This window comes from Malaclemys terrapin, chromosome 1 (genome assembly GCF_027887155.1).
Source record: "Malaclemys terrapin pileata isolate rMalTer1 chromosome 1, rMalTer1.hap1, whole genome shotgun sequence".
NCBI lineage: Eukaryota > Metazoa > Chordata > Testudines > Emydidae > Malaclemys > Malaclemys terrapin.
Genome location: NC_071505.1, coordinates 136,987,642 through 137,010,721, shown reverse-complemented (window position 1 = coordinate 137,010,721; position 23,080 = coordinate 136,987,642). Strand labels below are relative to the sequence as shown.

The 23,080-nt window shown below is 47.6% G+C and overlaps 1 protein-coding gene across 1 annotated transcript in view; it reads left to right on the top strand.

Moving 5' to 3' along the window:
- Positions 1 to 23,080, top strand: part of LOC128832083 (deleted in malignant brain tumors 1 protein-like) — a 166,998-nt gene that overhangs the window by 30,217 nt on the left and 113,701 nt on the right. The window contains 3 exon segments of the mRNA XM_054019173.1: positions 2,429 to 2,567; positions 7,276 to 7,338; positions 7,425 to 7,739. Coding sequence (XP_053875148.1) covers positions 2,429 to 2,567; positions 7,276 to 7,338; positions 7,425 to 7,739 — 517 coding nt within the window.

The following is a 23,080-nucleotide window of genomic DNA, read 5'->3' as shown; positions in this document are numbered from 1 at the left end:
CCCTCCCTACAGCAGCTGCAAATTCCTCAAGCCTCCCTCCTCCATCCCGAAGGTTATCACAGATAAGGCGTCGTAAGAAGAAGACGCGGGAGGACATGTTTTCTGAAATTATGCAATCCAGCAGGAGTGACAGAGCTCATCTGAATGAGTGGAAGGAAACAGTTTCAAAGTATAGGAAAGAAGTCAGTGAACGTGAGGAGAGGAGGGACCAACGTGAGGAGAGGAGGGACCAACGTGAGGAGAGGAGAGACGATCGAGATGAGAGATGGCGGCAGGAAGACCAGAGGATGAAGGATGCAACGCTGGGGCTGCTCCGGCGTCTGGTGGAGGTTCAGGAACGGCTGCTGGAAAACAGACTGCCGCTTCAGCCCCTGTTCCACCCTCCCCCCTCCCCATGTTCCGTATCCTCCTCACCCAGACGTGTAAGAACGCGGGGGGGGAGGCTCCGTACACCTTCCCATTCCACCCCAGTAGACAGCCCAAGCAAAAGGCTGTCATTTTTTTAACCTTTTCTTTGTGGCTTTTTCCTTCCCAGCAATCCTCCTCCCAAATACCACCCGGGTTCCCTCCCTCTTTTTCTAATCTATTAATAAAGAATAAATGATTTTTAAATGATAGTGACTTTATTTGGTTTGAAAGAAAGCTGGGGGAAGGGGCAGGGTGGGTTCCTTACAGAAAATCAGTCAGTAAAGGGGGAGGGTTTTCATGAAGGAGAAACAAACAGATATTTCACACGGTAGCCTGGCCAGCCATGAAACTGGTTTTCAAAGCTTCTCTGATGCACAGCGCTTCATGGTGTGATCTTCTAATCGCCCTGGTGTCTGGCTGCGCGTAATCAGCAGCCAGGCGATTTGCCTCAGCCTCCCACCCCGCCATAAAGGTCTCCCCCTTACTTTCACAGAGATTGTGGAGCACACAGCAAGCAGAAATAACAATGGGGAGATTTCTTTGGCTGAGGTCAGAGCGAGTCAATAATGAACGCCAGCGACCTTTTAAACGGCCAAATGCACATTCTACCACCATTCTGCACTTGCTTAGCCTGTAGTTAAACAGCTCCTGACTCCTGTCCAGGCTGCCTGTGTATGGCTTCATAAGCCATGGCATTAAGGGGTAGGCTGGGTCCCCAAGAATAACTATGGGCATTTCAACATCCCCAACGGTTATTTTCTGGTCCGGAAAGTAAGTCCCTTGCTGCAGCCCTTTAAACAGAGTAGTGTTCCTGAAGACGCGAGCGTCATGAACCCTTCCCGCCCAGCCCGCGTTGATGTTGGTGAAACGTCCCTTGTGATCCACAAGTGCTTGCAGCACCATTGAAAAGTACCCCTTGCGGTTTATGTACTCGGTGGCTTGGTGCTCCGGTGCCAAGATAGGGATATGGGTTCCGTCTATTGCCCCACCACAGTTAGGGAATCCCATTGCAGCAAAACCATCCACTATAGCCTGCACATTTCCCAGAGTCACTAACTTTCGTAGCAGCACCTGAGTGATTGCTTTGGCTACTTGCATCACAGCAGCCCCCACCGTAGATTTGCCCACTCCAAATTGATTCCCGACTGACCGGTAGCTGTCTGGCGTTGCAAGCTTCCACAGGGCTATCGCCACGCGCTTCTCAACTGTGAGGGCTGCTCTCATCTTGGTATTCTGGCATTTCAGGGCAGGGGAAAGCAAGTCACAAAGTTCCATGAAAGTGCCCTTACGCATGCGAAAGTTCCGCAGCCACTGGGAATCGTCCCAGACCTGCAACACTATGCGGTCCCACCAGTCTGTGCTTGTTTCCCTTGCCCAGAATCGGCGTTCCATGGATAGAATCTGCCCCATTAACAACATGATCTCCAAAGCACCGGGGCCTGTGGTTTCACTGAATTCTGTGTCCGTGTCCGTGTCCATGTCCTCATCATGCTTGTCGCTGCGCTGCCGCCGCCGCTGCCTCCTCGCCTCGTTTTTCTGGTCCTGGCTGAGCATAAACTCCACAAGAACGCGCGAGGTGTTTGCAATATTCATGAGTGCTGTCTTGACCTCAGCGGGCTCCATGCTTGCCGTGGTATGGAGTCTGCAGTGTTCACCCACCCAGGAAAAAAGGCGCGAAAATGGTTGTCTGCCGTCCGTTGCTTTCATGCAGGGAGGGAGGGAGGGAGGGAGTGAGGCTGTACCCAGAACCACCTGCGACGATGTTTTTTGTCCCATCAGGCACTGGGATCTTAACCCACAATCCCAATGGGCGCAGGAGACTGCGGGAACTATGGGATAGCTATGGAATTGCTACCCACAGTGCAACGGTGCAGAAATCGACGCTAGCCCCGGTACTTGGACGCACACCACCGAATTACTGTGCTAGTGTGGCCGCACTCATTTCGACTTTATACAACCTGTTTCTCAAATCCGAATTATCTAAATTCGGATTAATCCCGTAGTGTAGACATACCCTAAGTCTGAGCGAGGAACGGGCCCTGTGGGGCTGAGAAATGTCCAGTGTGAAGGAAACGAGACTAATCTAACGCTCTGCATCATCTCCACATCTGAGGCAGAGCAGGCAGGAATTGCTGAGGATGTTGGCGTCGTTTGCTCAGGTGAGGTGACTTACTATGAAATCTTGCAAACATCCTGTCCTTGTTCAATAGGAACATGACCTGTCCTAGGGCCTGTAAACATCTCACCTTGTGCTGTGATCTCATCAGACCTTGAAAATATGTGGATCTGAGGATCAAACTCTGTTGTAAAAATATAGTATTATGTGCAGAGAAAAGCACAGCCACAGGATTGGTTAATGCACTGCAGCAACCTCGCTGTCTGTCTGTCTGTCTTGCGTTTTTAATCAAAACTTTTTCAGATGTAAAATAGTTTCCTTGTCATGGAAATTTTCACAAACTTTTTTTTATTTTCATTGAACATTGTCAGGGTTACAGAGTTAGTTGCACCTCTCTCCCCTTTCTGGTGTCTCTATGTGCACCCACATGAGGCCTTGGCCCACTTGCCCTGGCCTGTCTTGGGGTGGAATCTCAAGATTCTTCCTCCGCTAGGCCTGGCCTGGTTACACTACCCTGTGCAAACCAACCGCTCAGCACCCTGCAGGTCCGACTGGGTTTCAGTTCTTCCCCGGGGAACTTGTGTCCCGTGATAGTGACCTACAGCGTACTCAGAACAAAGCACTTTATTCAGCAGCTAGAATAACATATTAGAGCAAAAGGGGTTTAAAAAAACAAACACCCTACAGTTGTGTTGCAGCTCATCTAATCTCTGCTTCCCTGCAAATTAAGTGAACTGGGCTTCCCTGGGGAGTAACAGGAAAAGAACAGAATGAGCCTGTGTTCTTGTAAGAACCAAGGTGCTCATGAGACCCAGCTGGGGCTCAGTTTGTCTGCCCCACTCTGCTCCCCTTTCTCTGTGAAGTTGCTTTTTCTGGAAGTCCCCACCCGCCCTGTGTATGTCTGGGCTCAATTACCACATTGCTCAGTGGTCTGTGTTACAGGCCAGGTGAAATCTTCCTTCTGCCTCAGACTAGTTTTCCCGGTTGGCCAGCCAGGCCATCTACGAGAACATCCCCATGATGATTGCTCCATTGTCCCGCAGTCAGCCCCATCCAGCTTTAATGGGGGGCAGCCACCAGTCTTGTGACCATATCGACCTGTGGGACAGAGCTGCCTATTCCCGCTGACACTGTGACACCATCTTAAAAGTCAAATTAGTAAGTCACAGTTCAGGGTACACAACAGTAACCTCTACCCTGCCCCCACATTCACCACAAACACAATCAGATGGGTTTTTGGAGGGTTTTTTTTTTTGAAAGAATAATGGAAAATTCTGACAATGAAAAATATTGATATCTATCCTAACATTTGTTGGGCAGAAGAGATAATTTTCTGAGCATGTCAGTAAATGCATAAATACAGTGGCTTCTTATCTTAAAATCTTCAATAATGGGGCATCCAGAATCAAAAAAGAAAAGAGGGGGAGGCACTGTGGCCTATTTCACAGAGCACTGGAACAGGACTCAGGAGACTTGGGGTCTCCTCCCAGCTCTGCCACTAGCCTGCTGGTGACCTCCAGCAAGTCAGTCACCGCCCTGTGCCTCAGTTTCCAAACCTGTAAAATGGGGATAATGACACTGACCTCCTTTGTAGAGTGCTTTGAGATCTACCAAAGAACTGTGCTATGTCAGAATTAGATTCTATTATTATTAATGGGAAAAGGAAGTCATACATAACCCTATTTCTCTTGATTAAGTAAAACTTTTTGTTATAATGTGGTATTGTTATATCGTAATCTTAATAGTACATCCTTTTGCTTCACTGAAAAGAAAAAAGGAATTGAGGATTATATGATAATATTTTTATTCCTACTGATTGTACATCACTATTGTAACAGATTGCTAAAGACACAAAAACTACCTCTAGAAATTGTTTTAAGTACATGAAAAGCAGGAAACCTGCCATACAGACCATGGGGCCACTAAATAACAAAGGTGACAAAGGTGTTAAAAGAGCACTCAAGGAAGACAAGGCCATTGCAAGAAGCTCAATTAATTCTTTGCATCAATCTTCATTGCAGAAGATGTTGGGGAGATCTCCACATCAGAGCTATCCTTTTCAGATGACCAATCTGATGTACAGTCCAAATTGATGTGTAATAAGATGATATTTTAGACAAATTGATAAACTAAACAGTAATAAGTCACCAGGACCAGATGGTATTCACCCAAGAGTCCTGAAGGAACTCAAATATGAAATTGCAGAACTACTAACTGTTGTATGTAACCTATCACTGAAATCACCTTCTGTATCAGATGACAGGAAGGTAGCTAATGTAAGGCTGATTTTTAAAAGGGCTCCGGAGCAGATCCTGGCAATTACAGGCCGATGACCCTACCATCAGCACCAGGCAACTGGTAGGAACTACAGTAAAGAACCAAATTACCAGACACAAAGATAAACATGATTTGATGGGGAAGAGTCAACAAGGCTTTTGTAAAGGGAAGTCATGCCTCTCCAGTCTCTGAGGAAGTAAACAAGCATATGGATAAGGGTGATCCAGCTGATACAGTGTACTTGGGTTTTCAGAAAACCTTTGACAGGGTCCCTCACCGAGGCTCTTAGGGAAGTTAAGTAGCCATGGGATACGATGGAAGGTCCTCTCATGGATCAGTAACTGGTTGAAATATTGGAAACAAAGGGTAGGAATAAATGGTCACTTTTCACAATGGAGAGACACGAACAGCGGGTCCCTCCAAGGATTTGTACTGGTACCTGTGCTGTTCAACATATTAATAAATGATCTGGAGAAGGGGGTGAACAGTCAAGTGGCAAAGTTTGTAGATGATAGTTCAGTCCAAAGGAGGCTGCAAGGAGTTAGAAAGGGATCTCACAATATTGCGTGACTGGCCAACAAAATGGCAGGTGAAGTTCATTGTTGATAAGTGCAAACCAATGCACATTGGAAAAAAATAATCCGAAATACATATAGTCCTATGGATGCTGTCACCATGGCACTTATATGCAAACACTTGGACTGTGGAGACAGAGGGACATTTTTGAAAGAGTTTACACATGGAAGCGGCTCTGGCCCCACCTGGGTGGATGGTGTTCGGTGCGATAAGCAGCACAGCTCCCTTTGGCAATGCCCGTCAGACCCTTGGAAACAACAATCGTGTAACAGAGTAGAAGAAACCCATATTGCTTGTGAAGGTAAATAGCAAACATATACATACACACACAAACACTCAACAATCAGGTCTAGCTCACTGAAAGATTTTGATGTAATTATTATATTTTGTTACTTTTCACTAGATCTTTTTATCAAATACATACACATTTATATACATTATAAATAAATGTGTATGTATTTGATAAAAAGATCAAGTGAAAAGTAAAAAAATATAACAATTATATCAATCTATATCTATAGCTATATAACATTCTTAGCAATTGTACAAACTTCTTTTCGGTATCTGAGGTTCTAGAAATAGTAATGTGGCCTGTTAATAACAAACATGGACATCACTATTACAAAGACATACATTTCACCGCAACCACAATTAGGGCCTAATCCAACACCCCGTGAAGTCATGGAATCACAGATTTTAAAGGCTGAAGAGACTGTTAGGATCTTCTAATCTGACCTCCTGCATATCGCAGGCCATAAAATATCAGTCAGTAATTCCTACATCAAGCCTGTAAATTTTAGTGGAGTTAGAGCAGATCTTCTAGAAATACGTCCAGTCTTGATTTAATGACTTCATATCAAGGAGACTCCCCATATCCCTTGGTAAATTGTTTCAATGGTTAATTAGCATGAACAAATTCTAAGCCCTTTGCAATCCCTGTTACTGGGATCAGAAACTTGATCTCTCAAGTCTCATTCACACAGCAGCAGAGCCTTTCAGGAGAGGATTATTACCCTCATTTTACAGACAGGGAATGGAGACACAGAGAGATGAAGTGTCCCAATGTCACCCATGGTGCCTTAATGAGCATTGGCTCAGGCCTCTGGAAGAGCCAGGAAGTGATACCCATTAAAGAACATGATTAGTGTGCCTTTCTGGTTAAACATCTTCCAAGGAATAACAATCAGAGGTTTGGGCTGTGAAGGTCATCTATAGACCTGTGTCTCAAGTATTATTTTTATTATGGTAACACCTAAAATCCCCAAAGGCCTCATTGCCCCAGGCACTGTCAAAACACAAATCAAGAGAGGCCCTGCCATACAGAGTTTACAGTCGAGATAGACCAGATGAGTGGAAGGGGAAACAGATGATAGAGAGATGAAGGGACTTGCCTAAGTCACACGGCAGATCTGTTGCAGAAACAAAAATAGAACCCCAGTCTTTTAAGTCCTAGTGCAGTACCATGACCACTGGACCACACTGCCTTTTCGTGTGGGGAAGTTCAGACCTGCAGCTCCTATACAGCCCCCTCTCAATATTACTTTCCCTCTTCTGTTGGTTCCTGCGGTAATGAGGGTGAGTTTCAGCTCACTTGTCTGTTTCCATTCCAATCTCTGGGCAGAGGTGTTAGGGGAGTTGTCTGCGGGGAGAGCTAGAGGAGAATCAGATACTGTCCTGCCAGTTACATAAAGAGACACACCCACCAGCAGGGAGCTGCTTAAAGACTGCAAAATCCAGTGTAACAGCTGAGTAGCTAATTAATTATTCAATAACACAGATTTTGTCTTTCAGCCAATTTATAAAGCACTGGTATTAGGGGTGTGAAATACCGATAAACCTTACTCGAACCTGATTCGCACACACTCCCCGATCTACTCACCTCAGCTTTCTCTCCATAGGAACTAAAGGGAAACCACCTCAGACCCTGTTTACTGAATGCCCGAACTCTACAAGCTGCACAGGTATCTCTGCTTCTCTGAGTCTCCCTCTTGGTCCCTAAGGACTTTTCCAGCTGTCCCAGTAACATGTGAGGTTTCTGCATTTCCAGACAGGGAGAAGTTATGTGTCATGGGAGGAGAGGACAGATGCTCGGGGAGAGTGGAGGTTTGGTACCGTGGCTCCTGGGGAACAGTTTGTGATGACTCCTGGGACATGGCAGATGCTAACGTTGTGTGTAAACAACTGGGCTGTGGATCTGCTGTATCTGCCCCGGGCGAGGCTGCATTCGGTGAGGGGACTGGTCCCATCTGGGTGGAGACGTTGAATTGCAGAGGGACAGAGTCATCTCTCTGGGACTGTCCTGCCAAGCCCTGGGGTGAGAGCAACTGAGGTCATAAGGAAGATGCTGCCGTGAATTGCTCAGGTGAGTGACAGGAGATGTTTCTGCTACATGCTTGTAATTTTCAAGGAGGAGGATGGACCAGCCCCTCCCCCCACTTTGGTCCCAGACCAGGCCCTCCCATCTCCTGTGTGCACGAGCATCCTGGATGTTGTGGGATGGATCCTTTCTCAGGTCAGATTGGCTCAGACATCAGCTCACAAATTCCCTGTATTTATCACAGGCCCCACTGTGCTGGTTTGTTACTAGTGTCCTCATTACTGCACAGAGCACAAGGGACTTGGGCCCAAAATCACTAACAAACAGGCCCTGTGCTGCTGTGAGCAAGTTTGTGGAGGTGACAGTTGGACAGTGCCCCCAGGGATTCTCAGAGGTGAGATTCTCCCTAGTAACAAACACGTCATCTCCTCCTTGCTCCAGACTCCAACTCTCCTTCCTTTCCCTTTGCAGGTCTGACAGAGAGGACAGATTCTCTGAATAGCTCAGTGTGACGCTCTGAACCTCAGGGGAATGCCCTACACCCCCATATTCATCTTTATAAAATGATTGTGTGGTATCCAATGCAAAGTTTGTCATGTTAGGTGTCTTCGCAAGGCTCATGATGCAATGAGCATGGTTGTTATAGTGATGTTATAGTAATCGTTTCAGTAATGTTATAGTAAGGTTATAATTTCATGTATATACTTATGAGGCTGAAAACGTATCCTCAGGGCTTAAAGCAAGCCCAGGCAAAAACTCCCCAAGAACAGAGAGGCAGTTCACACCTCATCAGGGCATGGATGGGACAAACCCAGCCCTGCCTCACAGGAACAATGGACACTGGCTTAGGCAGCAACAAAAGAATCTATTAGACCCTCGAGGGAGTCACCCCCTTCCTTTGGTTAGTTTGGGACTGTGAAGAGGTACTGCTTACCTGATCTGAAGGGGGGGGGGGGCAAAGCCAAGAGGAAAGAAAGGACATGATAAAAAGGAGAGAAGTTTTCCCATGCTCTCTCTCTCTTCCACCTACATCTACAGCCACCACCACCACCAAGCGACTGAAACACTGATTAAAGGAGAGAACCTGACTGAAAAGTAACCAGCCAGCCTGTGGTGAGAAGCATCTAAGTTTGTAAGGACACTGAAAGTGTTAAGATCCGCTTAGAATGTGTTTTGCTTTTATTTCATTTGACCAAATCTGACTTGTTATGCTTTGACTTATAATCACTTAAAATCTATCTGTATAGCTAATAAATCTGTTTGTTTATTCTACCTGAAGCAGTGCATTTAGTTTGAAGTGTGTCAGAGACTCCCCTTGGGATAACAAACCTGGTACATATCAATTTCTTTGTTAAATTGACAAACTCATATAAGCTTGCAGCGTCCAGTGGGCATAAGTGGACACTGCAAGACGGAGGTAACTAGGGTTGTGTCTGGGACTGGAGATATTGGCTAGTGTCATATGGTTGCACAATCCAATCAGCTTACATGCCAGAGTCTGCGCGAGAACAGCCTAGGAGTGGGGGCTCTCACAGCAGAGCAGGGTAAGGCTGGCTCCCAGAGACAAGGATTGGAGAGGCCTAGCAGATCACTGGTCCAGATAACACCAGAAGGGAATGTCACACCCAGATAAAACATCCTCCTCCTCCCATCAAGGGTTAAATTTCCTTGGTGCTTGGGTCACAGAGGGAGGAGCTGTAAGCTGTAGCCTGAGGGAAGGAGCTGCTTTCCATGGCCTGTGAAATCTAGGGGCGAATGACACCCGAGTGAGAGCTGCAGGCCGCGCTGAGCAGGACGTGGGCTATTATGACTGGGAGTGGATGGGTCATTACACAAACTTAAAACTATTTCCCCAAGCTAATTTTTCCCCTACTGTTACTCAGACCTTCTTGTCAACTGTTTGAAATGGGCCTGATTACCACTACAAAAGTGATTTTTCCTCCTGCTGATAATAGCGCACTTTAATTGAATTGTCTCATTAGAATTGGTAAGGCAACCCCCCATCTTTTCATGTACTCTGTATATATATTTTCCTACTGTATTTTCCACTCTAGCAATCTGATGAAGTGGGTTTTAGCCCACAAAAGTCTATGCCCAAATACATTTGTTAGTCTCTGAGGTGCCACAAGTACTCCTCGTTGTTTTTTTCTGATACAGACTAACATGGCTACCACTCTGAAAGCTTTTAACACGGAGCAGCTATCTAATGCCCTTTCCATCTGACACCCTGACCCAGAGTTAAATCTCTGCAGCTTCACCCTGTGAGCTTGTCATTGGAGCTAGGTGCAAGTCTTCACTGAAAAATGTTTTGGTGAAAAAATGCAGATTCAGAGACACCAAAACATTTCACAAATTCCTGTTAATTTCACCCAATTGTTCTAAATACACACCGAACAATTCATTTCATTTCAACACAGGGAAGCTCTGCATGCTGACCCCACCTCAAGCGCTGGCTCCACTGCTCCCATTGGCTGGGAACCATGGCCAGTGGGAGCTCCAGGGGCGGTGCCTGCAGGCGCAGGCAACGTGCACCATGCAGAGCCGCCTGGCCTTGCCTCCACCTAGGGTTAAGACATGCAGGCCGCTTCCGGGAACAATGCAGATCCAGGGCAGGCAGGGGGCCTGCTTTAGCCCCACTGCATCACTGACTGGGAGCCACCTGAGGTAAAGGCCACCCAGCTGGAGCCTGCACCCCGAACTCCGTGCCCCAGGTTGGAACCCCGTCCCACACCCTTCCTCCCTCCCTGACCTCGCACCCTCCATCCGCACCCCAATCCACTGTCCCAGGTCGGAACCACCTCCTGCACTCAAACTCCCTCCCAGAGACTGCACCCAGGACCCCCTCCCAAACCCCAGCCCCCGGCCCAGGTTCTGAGCTCCTTCCCACACCCAAGCTCCCTCCCAGAGCCTGCAGCCTGCACCCCCCCTCCCACACCTCAACCCACTGACCCAGCCCTGAGTCCCCTCCTGGACTCCAAACCCCTCAGCCCCATCCCAGAGCCCTCTCCTTCACCCCAAACCCCTCATCCCTGGCCCCACCCCAGAGCCCACAACCCCAGCCAGAGACTGCATCCCCTCCTGCATCCTATCCCCCTGCCCCAGCACTGAGCCCACTCCTGCACTCCAAACACCTTGGCCCCACCCTGGAGCCTGCACTCCCAGCTGGAGATCTCACCCCCTCCCACCCCACAACCCCCTGCCCCAGTGAATCCGCCTCCTGGAAGCAACATTACCCTGACAAAAAACTAACTGTATTTCCCAGTAGGGACAATAGTGGCTTGTTAAGAAAACTCAGAAGTTCACCCACCAGTATTGTCTATTGGTGTAACGCTGGAGGCACTGACCAGGTGCATTACCAGAGATGTGTGGAGGCCCAGGGGTAGGCAAGTGTTTGATGCCCTTGATCACGATAATGGCCCATCGCAGGGACTTATGGTAGAGTTCGCCTAGGAGCTGACCTGGGACCCTCACTGCCATTAGCACTAGGGTTACTCACTATTTGTAAAGAGAACACACCGAAGCAGAGATCTCTACAGTGCAGCAATGTTCTCTGTCAGCCTTTCCTGGCACGTGGATATTGCAGCTTATATACATCTGTGTCAGACACGGTGTGACTGGGTGGGGGGCGGGGAAGGGGTTTTTTGGAAAATAGAGATTTTACACCCAAGGGTCAATATCCCACCCTTATTAGCTGGATCAGCTCCCACTGGTGTCAGTACATTGGAGACCGATATCAGTTTATGGGGTAAACTTTATCAGGAGAACGCATTGAAAAAGACATTCTAAAAATAATGTCAAGTTTAGGAAGTCAGGAACAAACTCTGGGAAATTCCAAATAATTTATATTTGTAATTAATATAGCAAGATGCCTTGTGGAACAATCCTTCTAGACTAGATCCCAGTCACTACTTTCTACAATTCTCCCCCTCCCCCACCGCGCGCACACACATACACACGTCTGTCACGTGGGAGCTCTAGGACCCTTTCAATCAGCTACTAAAATGTATCAGATAAATGTGAAATGTGAAATCCCCCAATCTGAGGGTTCCAGAGGAGGGCTCCTCTTACGGCCCTGGGGTGGAAGTGCTGGTGATGCTGGAGGATCAGTATCAGAACAATGTGACTGGACCAAATAACCTTGTGATGATGTAAAAGCTTTGCCTCTTTCTCTGAGAAATGCTCCCTCTAGCATGATGCTCAGAAACAGTCCCTGCCTGGTAGACAGACAAAGCAGGTGTTTCTATAGGGTTTGTGTGAAGTTGCAGGAAATACAATTGCGAGTGGGAAAAGGTTCATAAATTTCCTCTGTATAAAACTTTCCATTGATTGGCCAGGATGGAAGTGTCCTGCTTTTTTATCCCTGTAATTTCTTCATCTTCAATTTGTGCCTTTTTCATATTAAATCCTTCTGAAAGTCTTCCCCAGAGTGGAAGTTTTTCTTGCTAGATGAATTGTGCAGTTTCCAGGGCTCATCACAGGGAGAGGCTGAAATTGAACAAATCCGAGAGACAAGGGTGGGCCACCTCTGGGTATGGCCAGCTGTTTATAGGGAGGTTGGTTTACACTGAATGTTCTATCAGTTATGTGGTAAAAGTGAGACACCAGCAAGAGAACATTCTGAGATGAGTAATGTGGTTATTCCTAAATTGAATTCCGATTTGAAACTTTCATTGAAACCAAGGAGGTAAATGGAAAATTCTCCCTGGGTAATTCACACCTGAAATTAAACAAACTGTGAAAAGATTTCCCAACTAGCAATAAATGCAGAGAATGAATATTCTCTGCTAGGATGATAAATGAATTTTAAGACAATAGTGACAAGAGGAAGGTAAATCAGAATCTGACTTTCCACTGAACCAATAAGGCGACAACAATTAACAGGTCAATAAGTTCTTACTAGAAACCCCGTTAAAACTAATCATCTTTGCACAGTGGCACGTTTATTTCCCTGACAAACTACAAATATAGTTTACAATCAATGCTGAGCTGAGTACTGACCAGTGGAGAAGCCAAGAGTGTTTGAATGAATCCTCAGAGAAGTAAATACCAGAATGCTTGTGTAAGGGGACTGTTGTCCCCTTACTAACATTCATTGGGGGTGTTTTGGTTGGCTAGCTCACAGTACTAAAAGAATAGGGAGAGGCCAATGCTCCAGGTCAGCCTGATTGACAGGGCGGGCAGGCTAATCAGGAAGTCAGGAGGCCAGGGTGGGTCCCGTCCTCCCTGTGAGCTGGAATTGCCTGGGTCTACAGCAGGGATAGGCAACCTTTCAGAAGTGGGGTGCCGAGTCTTCATTTATTCACTTTAATTTAAGGTTTCGCGTGCCTGTAATACATGTTAACGTTTTTTAGAAGGTCTCTCTCTATAAGTCTATATTATATAACTAAACTATTGTTGGATGTAAAGTAAACAATGTTTTCAAAATGTTTAAGAAGCTTCCTTTAAAATTAAATTAAAATGCTAATCTTACGCCGCCAGCCTGCTCAGCCAACTTCCAGCCTGGGGTTCTGTTCACCTAGGCCTGCAGCGGGCTGAGCGGGGCGACTCGATGTCAGGACAGAGGGCTGGGGTGTGTGTGGAGATGCAGGGCACAAGGCTGGGTGTTGGGGGGAGGTGCAGGGCAGAGGGCTGGGGTGTGTGTGGAGGTGCAGGGCACAAGGCTGGGTGTTGGGGGGAGGTGCAGGGCAGAGGGCTGGGGTGTGTGTGGAGGTGCAGGGCACAAGGCTGGGTGGGGGGGTTCAGGGCAGAGGGCTGGGGAGTGGGGTGCAGGGCAGAAGGCTGGGTGTTGGGGGTGTGACTCGAGATCAGGGCAGAGGGCTGGGGTGCATGGCAGAAGGCTGGGTGTTGGGGAGGTGCAGGGCAGAGGGGTGGGGTGCTCGGCTCGTGGGGGTGCTCCCAGCCCCCTGCCCTGAGCGGCTCACGGCAGGGGGCTGGGAGGGATATGCCCTGTTCCACCCCCTTCCCCAAGGCCCGTCCCTACCTCTCTCTGCCTCCTCTATGGAGCAGGGAGCACGCTGCTGCTCGGCTCGGCTCCGCTCCCCCTGGCAAGGGCCGTCGCCGGCAGGGAGAGGGGGGAGGAGGAGGGGCCGGAAGGCACCACGTTGTGGGGAGAAACGGGGGGGGAGCGTGGCTGCCGCAGGACCAAGCTTCTGCCTCCTGCCCCCGCAGGGGAGAGCAGTGGGAGGGGGCGCTGAGTGGGGCTGGGGGCCAGGACCCCCCCCCCCTTGCAGAGGCAGGAGGCAGAAGCTTGGTCCTGCGGCAGCCAAGCTTCCCTCCTCCCTCTTCTTCCCCCAGCGTGGTGCTTTCCGGCCCCTCTGCCCCTCCTCCTCTCGGTGGGCAGGCAGCGTGCCGTGTTTGCCGCCTAGGTTGCTGACCCCTGGTCTACGGGGTGGAGCCGAGCTAAGAAGGGGCCCAAGCTGAGCTGGGGAACAGAGCTGTGCCTGCCAGAGGGGCCCGAAAAGCAGCCCAGGAAGGAGGTCAGAGCTGGGATCAGTGTCATGGAAGCAGCCCCCAGAGCAGACGTGTGCTGGGAGCAGGGCTGCAGTCACAGAGCCAGAGGAGCAGCCCAGGGGATTGGAGGCAGAGCAGCAGCATCAGTGCTGATGCAGAGTGGAGCCGGAGCTAGAACAGTGGAGCTGGGGCTGGAGCTGGAGCAGTCTGAAGCCGGGTGCGGTGAGCAACTGGGGCCAGCCAATGGGGGACCCTGGGCAAAAGGTCCAGCACAGAAAGACACCCCCAGCCAAGGGTCCTTGCAGACCAGACTGGGAGGGGGATCTTAACCCGACGGGCGGCTGACACAGAGAAGAAGGCTCCCACCACCCAAAGCCCAGAGGTGTGTGGCCACCACCAGAGCAAGTGTCCAACCTGCAGCATCCCTGCAGCACAGCCAGGGCCTGAGAAGGAGCCTGGGACCTACAAGGAACAGACTATGAACTGTCCTGACGTTCCAGAGACACTGATTGTGATGTTCCCTGCCACAGAGCAGGGTGATGTGTTTTCCTTTAACCTTTCCCATTTTTCCTTATTCTTTTTTAAGTTAATCGTTGATTAATTAACTTGTATTTGCTTTAAATTGTATGTAATGATCAGTGGGTCAGGGAGGTGTCCAGTGCAGAGCGAGCACCCCGGAGTTGGGACACCACAGTTCCTGTGACCACAGCAGGGTTGGGGATCAAGTCCTCCACGAATCCTGGGCCCAGCCTTGTCAGGGTTATGAGGATTCTGCCAGACAGGAGAGTGGAAGGGGAGTCCTCAAGGGCAGGGAGGCCTCTGGGTAAAGGAAGTGTGAGCAAGGACTCAGCTCCTTCTGCTAGCTCATTTCACCAGGGTAGTGCAGAAGCCAGGAAAGTTCCCCACAATAGTGGGACCATTCCCCCGCTTACACTTGCGGAGTACATCACTATTTCACAGAAATGTCTGTCTTTCCTTCACCGCAAATTGTGCATTCAGTTTGGTCACTTCATCTGTACACAGATACAATGGAAATAGAAAAGGTCAACAGAAGGCAAATACAGATGATCAGAAGCAGCAAGTCTGGGGGTGGGGTGGTCAGATGACTAGAAATAACAATTTACTTTTGAAAGAAGAAAAACAAAAGACGACATTATCGAGATGTGTAATAGGCATACTGACCCTTGGAGACTGAGGAGGGAAATCTGCTCACTTGTTCTAGGGGTTATGTCTTCAAGACAGATTTGTGGGACAAAGGAAATTACCAGAGAGAGAGAGAGAGAGGAGATGAAAATTTGTGCTTTGGCAGGGAACCCAGGCTGCTGATGCTGCCTAGGGTCTGGGATTGGAGCCTTAAAGAGAGGTGGAGAACTTCCCCCAAAATGGCACATCCAGATCCTGGGGAAAATGAAAGAGAAAAGGGATCAACAGCAGGTGAAGGTGACTGAGTAGGCGATTCCCCTGTGTATGTGTTGGAGATAATGTGATCTGGATCACTTGGTAGCCTGGGTCCATTCAAACACGCTGAGCGCTAATAGAATGCAAGGTCATACATCTGTGACTGAGAAGGATTTATGTGTTGTAATGGACAAGCAACTCATCATGGGATTCCCAGTGCGATGTGGCCAAAACAATCCTTGGTTGTATATACAGGAGAATAAGGATGAGAAATAGGGCACTGGTTTTATCTGTGTATTCAACATTGTTCAGATCACTACTGGAATCTTGCATACAGTAGTGTTGTCCACATTTTAAGATTAACAGTGAAAAATTGGATGGGGGCAGAGAAATGCTACCAAAAAAAGAAGAGCTGAAAAAATGCCTTGCCATCAAGAGACAAGAGCTCAATCTGTTCAATTTATCAAAAAGAAGGTCAAGAGGTGATTTGATTATGGTGCATAAATGCCTTCACAAAGAAAATATTGGGTACTCAAGGGCTCTTTAGGCTAGCAGAGAAAGACATAACCAGAGCCAATGGCTGAAAGTTAATGCCAGAGAAATTGAAATAAGGGACAAATTTGAAATAGGGTGATTAAACATTGGAACAAAGTACCAAGGGAAATTATGGATTCTCCACCCCACATGGAGTCAGTACCAGATTTACCATGGATCCAGGCCCAAGCTCAGAAGGGGGCCCATAACACTCACTTCCTCCCCTCTCACAGCCTCCCAGCAGTAGCAGGGATCCAGTATGGGAGCTCAGAACCCAATGGGCCCTGGGAGCTGCAGTTCCTTGGCCAGCTCCTGCCTAGAGAGCCTGCCCTGGAGCAGAGAAGGAACTACATTTCCCAGTATCAGAGGGGTAGCCGTGTTAGTCTGAATCCATAAAAAGCAACAGAGTCCTGTGGCACCTTTAAGACTAACAGATGTATTGGAGCATCGCATTGCATGCATCCAACGAAGTGGGCATTCACCCACGAAAGCTTATGCTCCAATACATCTGTTAGTCTTAAAGGTGCCACAGACTCTCTGTTGTTTTTTACAGATCCCAGCATTCCCTTGGCCGCTATCAACAGGAAAGGAAGGGGGAGTGAGTGGGGAAGCTGAGATCCCATGTGCTTGTTGTGAACGGAGAGCTGGCTGCTAGAAGGAGATGGCACTGTGAATGGAGAACAAGTATGCCCAAGGAGTAGAAGGCTTTGGCCCAGGTATCACCATCAGAAGACTTCCCCAGACTGGATTAGGGATGCTGGTGTGACCTCGCCTGGCAGCCCCCAAAGAAGGAACTGGGTGGAATGATTGGACAGTGCACCTCTCTATCTGAAGCCTAGCAAGGGAGGTATGTGGACCCCACTAGCAGAAGTTAAAATGAAAAATAAGGGGGGTGAGGCTCTACTAGAGGACCTGGACAGCTTTAGATACAGTACCAGGCACGCAGGAGGATTTCCACATCTGAGCCATGGAAGCAGAAATTGACTTTTCCTTTCCAGAGTTACCCAATATTCAGAAAGGAAATCTAGCACCTGCCTTCCAGATTTGAACAGTCTCAAAATTCAGGAGAGCTCAAGCTCAAATTGGGCAGCTGTTATTTCATTTCTCCCAAATCAAATATACTGATCCACTGTAATTTACTGTAGAAAAAGTAGGATAAAATTGAGCAACAAATACTGGGGGTCTTCCCAGTGCTCACTAGGACTGGAATTGCTATTTTCAGCCCCCATTGCCATTTTTTTTTTAGTTTTGTTTGTTTAAAAGGACGACAGTGATATTGCATTGGCAAATTTCTCATAGAAACGAAGAGTGCAACAAAAGAATAATAAAGGCACCTCAACTTTTCTTCATTTATGTAGGACAGTCTTATAATATGGATCCAGATATCCTCCAATCACACAAGCTGAAAATTGTTCCACTTTACTGCATTTCTGTAACCATACGGGAACCAGTCCTGTCTGTGTTCTGTGCACAACCAAAATTCCTACTGAATTCAGAAGTGCCTTGCTTTTGAAACAATACTACGGGATATTTTCATTCCTTGTAAGCGAATCAGGTTTACATTTAGTAACTGGGTGGGAATCCTCTCAGAAAAAGTTAGTTGCTGTAGGAGGTGTTGCTTATTCACTAGGTAACGTGAGACCTTCCTGTTACAATAGTAAACCAGTGCAGCATAGAATTCACTTTGCTCCTACAGTCTACAATGGGGTCCTTTGCTTCTATACACAACCCATTAAAGACAATGAAAAGACTCCCACTCACTTCAAGAGGCTTTGGACAGAACTGGTTTGTAAGTGATCGGACTCACCCCTGTGGTGCCTCCTGCTGGTCGTCTTGGGAATTAGCTCACCAACATCCAGAGCACCCTCTGCAGGCCAGGTGTCCCGCCTGTCTCTGGCCCCCCCATGTCCCTTCTGGACCCCAGTGCCCTTGCCTTGGGTGCTGCCCCCTCTCTCTCTGGGTCTTCCCACCCAGGGGAACCCCCACCCCCTATCCCAATGTTGCCTCAGTCGTAGCTACTGCCGGTCACCATCTAGCCCCCACTCCCTGGGGCAGACTGCAGTCATACCACTGTAATCATCACTAGCAACAAGGGGTTTGGACTGGCTGCCTTTACCCACCCTCAGGTTGCCCCTCTACAACCCCCAATACCTATATGGGCTTAGGACCAGGCCCTGCAGCCTGGAGAGTTGTTAGCTTAGGGCTTCCCAGCCCCACCTCACTCTAGATCCCCAGGTGAGCTCACAGTAGATAGGTAGGTAGGTAGGCAGGCAGGCAGCCTGTCTCTCTCTCCTGTCAGAGGGAGACTTTTCTGCTCTGGCTACCCTGGCCTTCTTATAAGGCTGAGTGGCTCAGTTTGGGGCATGGCCCCAGCTGCAGCCACTTCCCCAATCAGCCAGGGTTTTGCCCCTTTACCCAGCCCCAGCCCTCTGCAGGGCTTTTCCAACTCCTTCAGGGCTGGAGCGGCATTCACTCTGCTACATGGTAATACACAGGGTAACTCCACTGTCTTCTCAGGGTCCTGGTCCCACAGCAGAGATGGGGCGTGTGAGCTTGTTGCAGAGCTGCTGCTCAGGGATAGGGACCTCCTGGCACCCCAGCCTCCAAAATCATTCAGGCTGCACTTTCTGCATGACTATGTGCTAGGTGAGTGGTGTGTGGGAATTGGTGGCCTCTGCTGCAGGTGATGGGCATCTCAGGTACTTAACACCATGACCTAGAGGAGAGAAGCACCTAACTCCAGAGTCTGCAGCTGCCTAGGGCCAGCACTGAGGATTTATAGTCCCTAGTGCCGCTGTTGCAAGATTCAAGCATGCTCAGCCTTGAAATTGCCACCCCTCCCTTGACTAGTAGCTGCAGCTGTCTAAGGCTGGCCTCTGACAATTGGCTCCATGGCTATAGCCAGAGAAGCTGCAGGTGGCTCTGTAACCACTGGGGACCATTAAGCTAGAGCAGATAAAGAAACTGGAGTTAAGCTCAAGGAACAGAGGACACCAGGAGGAAAGGAATGTCAAGGGGAGCAGGGAAAGAGGAAGCAGATCAGGTTTACAGCGGGAGAATAGCCCCAGCTGGTTGGGGAGCATGTCCAAAGTAGAAAGGAAACAAGTATGGGGAGAGGTAGTGGTGATCAGGTTGTAAACTAGCCTGTAGATGGGAGCAGAGGGGGAGAGGCTGGTGTCTTCAGATTCCCAAGGGCTAAGTCCTCGCTTTGGGGAAATGATGTTTGCAAGTGGCTTGCTCAAATGGCAGGATGGGTGCTGTGGGAGGGATTTGTCAGAATTTATCAGGTATCTGCTGGCTTTGGAACTTTGAGCTGAGACTAGGACCACATACTGTGACTGGGGAAATAGGGTGGTACTGGAGACATGGCTATAGAACGTCTGAATGAGGAAGGAGATAAATTTGTGGGGAGTTTCCCTGATCACTATTAAAGTTCTACTCACTGTAAACCCACATGGGTGTACAGCTCAATGAGAAAAACTAGGGGCTGAGAGAGCTGTGTATGGCAATGCATATAGTCATGTAGAGGTGTGTGATCAAAATGAAAAATGTCTCAGATTCAGTACCGGGTATATTATGGCACCAATGGCACTGCCACACCAGGCCGACACTCGGAGCCCGCAATGACTACATGGGGGCCCACAAATATGTTTGGTGCCGGGGCCCACAAAAGGTTAATCCGGCCCTGCATGGAGTTGGTGGGAGGGGACAGGGGCTACTTAAGTGCTCTCAGTGTTATACCAAAAGAATAAAAACCAGCAGGATCTTAAGAGGGATAAGGCAAAGATGCCACATTTATTGTAAATATAATAATAAAGCAAAGATAAAAGTAAACAAAGTTGTTTGACTACTTATTCCTATCACTACTTATTCCTTTATATTCATTGACACAATCATTCATTCAAGTTCTGTATAGGTGTTATAGTTACCAGCCTAGAAGTTGCTCATGCCAAGTTATTGGCCAGATATCTTGGTCATGAGGATGGAGCCGAATCTGTGTCAGATGCAGCTGTCACTGATGCTCCTGGAGGCTGGCAGCAGAACCAGAGACTCAAAGTCCTCAGTCTTTAGAGTCCATTCTTATAGGAATTAATTCCTATGTTAGTCGATGGGACCTGTTTTATCCTGCTGTTGCTAACTCAATCAGCAGATGACACATTCCTGGTGGCTCCACACTGTACAAAGTTTGTGTTTCTCATCCTTCCAGGTGATGGGGTGGATCCCAGTTTACCCTCTGGGGGTTGTCTGGTGGTCCACTTGACACATTCTTTGGCCGATGGATACTAACTTTCTAGGCTGGCATCTCCCTAACCATTCATGTACATCAAGCATTCATCAACATGTATTCCATATCTTAACCATATTTTAATTTACTGTCTCCACCACTTTAGGAGTGTGTGCTAATTCATTTGACTCCCAGCCCTTTAATCACAGAGGGTGGGGGTCTGTTCCTAGGAGCCGTTGCTGTTACAATGAAGTGAAAGTCACTTAATGGCTTATAGCATTTGTTTACATTGTATCAATTACAGAATAAACTTCCTGAAGCACACAGAGTCAAATAAGGGCTTAAGGCTCACAGCAGGAGTGGTAACATAGTGTTCACTTCAAGAACAAAGTCAATTAACTTGTTTGTAAGTTTTACATAGGAATAAAGTATCTTTCACAGGACAGATACAATCAATGGTTTCTACAGACAGTAGCTTACAAGTTTTAACAGAAGACCCAAGAGATTTTTGTACTTGGTGAAACTGTTGGATTTTAAAGTGTGGGGGACAAATTATGGGGGGGGAGCACTGTCACTTGGGGGAATCACTGTTAGTACCTTCTTTAATATCCCTACATAATCCCTCTTTTGACACTACGATATTTATATAATCATTAGTGTCACTTTCTTTTTAACCTGTTTAAGAGAGGGTACTGTGAGGCAACATGCGTTTGTGATTCCAATTTAGAGTACATTCTTTTTATCTGAAAACACATGCCACACATACCAATTATACAAATACAATGTAATACCAAGACTACTATCCAGGGGTGTAGCATTACTGATAGGATGCCAGTGGTAGTCGGGGACCATCCAGAGAATATATCATACCAGTGGTAGGTTGTAATTTGTTTCTCTGCGGTGGCAATTGGTAACATGTCCCCATTGGCATGTATAATATGAATAGTCTGATTTCCCACTTGGTCATCTGTCTTTTCTAAAAATTTGGTCACTTCTTTGCTTTTAATGAGGCTATCAGTAAGATCTTGCCATCCAATTCCAAGGTCAATCGAGAAGTCAGCCAGCTCAGCTGTTAGTGTTAGCTGTGACTTTTTTGGCCGCGGTAAATAGTAAGTGTGATTTCTAGTAAAAACAGTACTGACATTGCATTGACATTCATCTACTGGGGGGGCTGCTAACACTCCCATCCTCCCAAAATACTTCCTCCCACGAGTGGATACATACACATTGTCCATTGTACAATACTTTGGTGTCATTGTCCAATTCATCCCACATACATGATCCCAATGAAACAGCTTTACTACAAGGCTCTGGGGCAACAGGTAAGGTGAGGCATACCCACTTTTGAGGAGTTCATTCGGTACAACCTCTAGTGTCCAATAGTTTTCCTCCCTCCCTGGCCCACTGGTTCGAGGTCTGATGCAGCCAGAATGATCCCATGTGTAATATGGGGAGTGGGCGAACCTTCCATACCTTTGCCCCCAGAGACTGTTGATGTGCTATTTTTACAATTATTTCCCCAGTTAATATTACCTGAAATTACCCAAAACATTTTGTGTTCCAAAGTAGATAGGACAAGCATCTGCATTTCGGTGCATCCCATAGCTATAGCCGTTTGGTTTCCAATTTCTAGATTTTTCTTATGAAGTAACCAAGTGGTAGTGTTAAGCCATTGCCACAGATTCCATTTGGCTTTTAGGCTACCCAGACCAGTTTGGACTAAGTCTACATTTGTGTGTACTTGTTTTTGTATCAGGCTGTCCTGTAGTTGAGCCAGGGAGCTTAATTTATTCTTAATAGTTTCCAAGTCCACTGAGTTTGCAAGTCCCGCTCCTGCTCCAAATCCACCTAGCATAGTATCCATAATATCTCTTTTAGTTCTGGGGTGTGGTGTATCTGGGAGGGGGGGAGGGACTGTTTGTGTGTCCTCATCCAGGCCTGCAGTATAGGGAGGGGAAAAGGCTTTCACTTTGGTTCTACTTTCGAGACATTTAATCTTGCCCAGTCCATGTCAATTTTCACTTCTACCAGCAGGGCGCTCACTAAAACTTTTACTGGAGCAGTCTGGATTTTAAATAAAGCTGGTTTTTCCATTTTTAATGGGGTGTTTCTTATAAACACATGTTCTTTTTCCCATGTCCAATCACACCCATCAGGGAATAGTATCATATGTGCGTGGTTTGGGCAGTAGATTATGATTACTGTTATAAGGGTTCCTGATGTCACAAACCTGTCCCATACATAGGGGAGTGAGGGGTAGTCTGAAAGCATCATGGTATCTCCTGCATACCCTTCTATTCGCACCCCCACCATCCAATGTTTTTCCCATCTTATGGGGACTGAGATGTTTGCTTGTAGTCCCAGTTCCCCTTCCCCAGCATATACATGAGTTTCCCCTAAAGGTGTTATTGTCAGATTAATTTTCAAATCGACCCATCTTAGGTGTATATCTGGTAGGTGTGTTGGGGTCCATGGTATGTTGTCTATATGTGAGTTGTTGTGTATTAGTAATGCGGTGAGGCTTGTTTTACCTTGTCCCAGGTATACTGGAGCATGGATAGCATTGTTAGGGTTTGGCGTGGGTGTGCCTGGGTGAATGTGTTCTTTGGAGATAGATAACGTCTTTATCATCAGGATTAGGGTGAATGTTGTGATCCAGACCAAGAACTGCTGCTGCTCTGTGTTCCATTTCGCTAGAGTCATTGTTTCATCTGGTTTCCCACTGCCCTTTTAAAAAAAAAATAAAAAAATAAAGCGGAGATAGGATTAGAACTGGCAG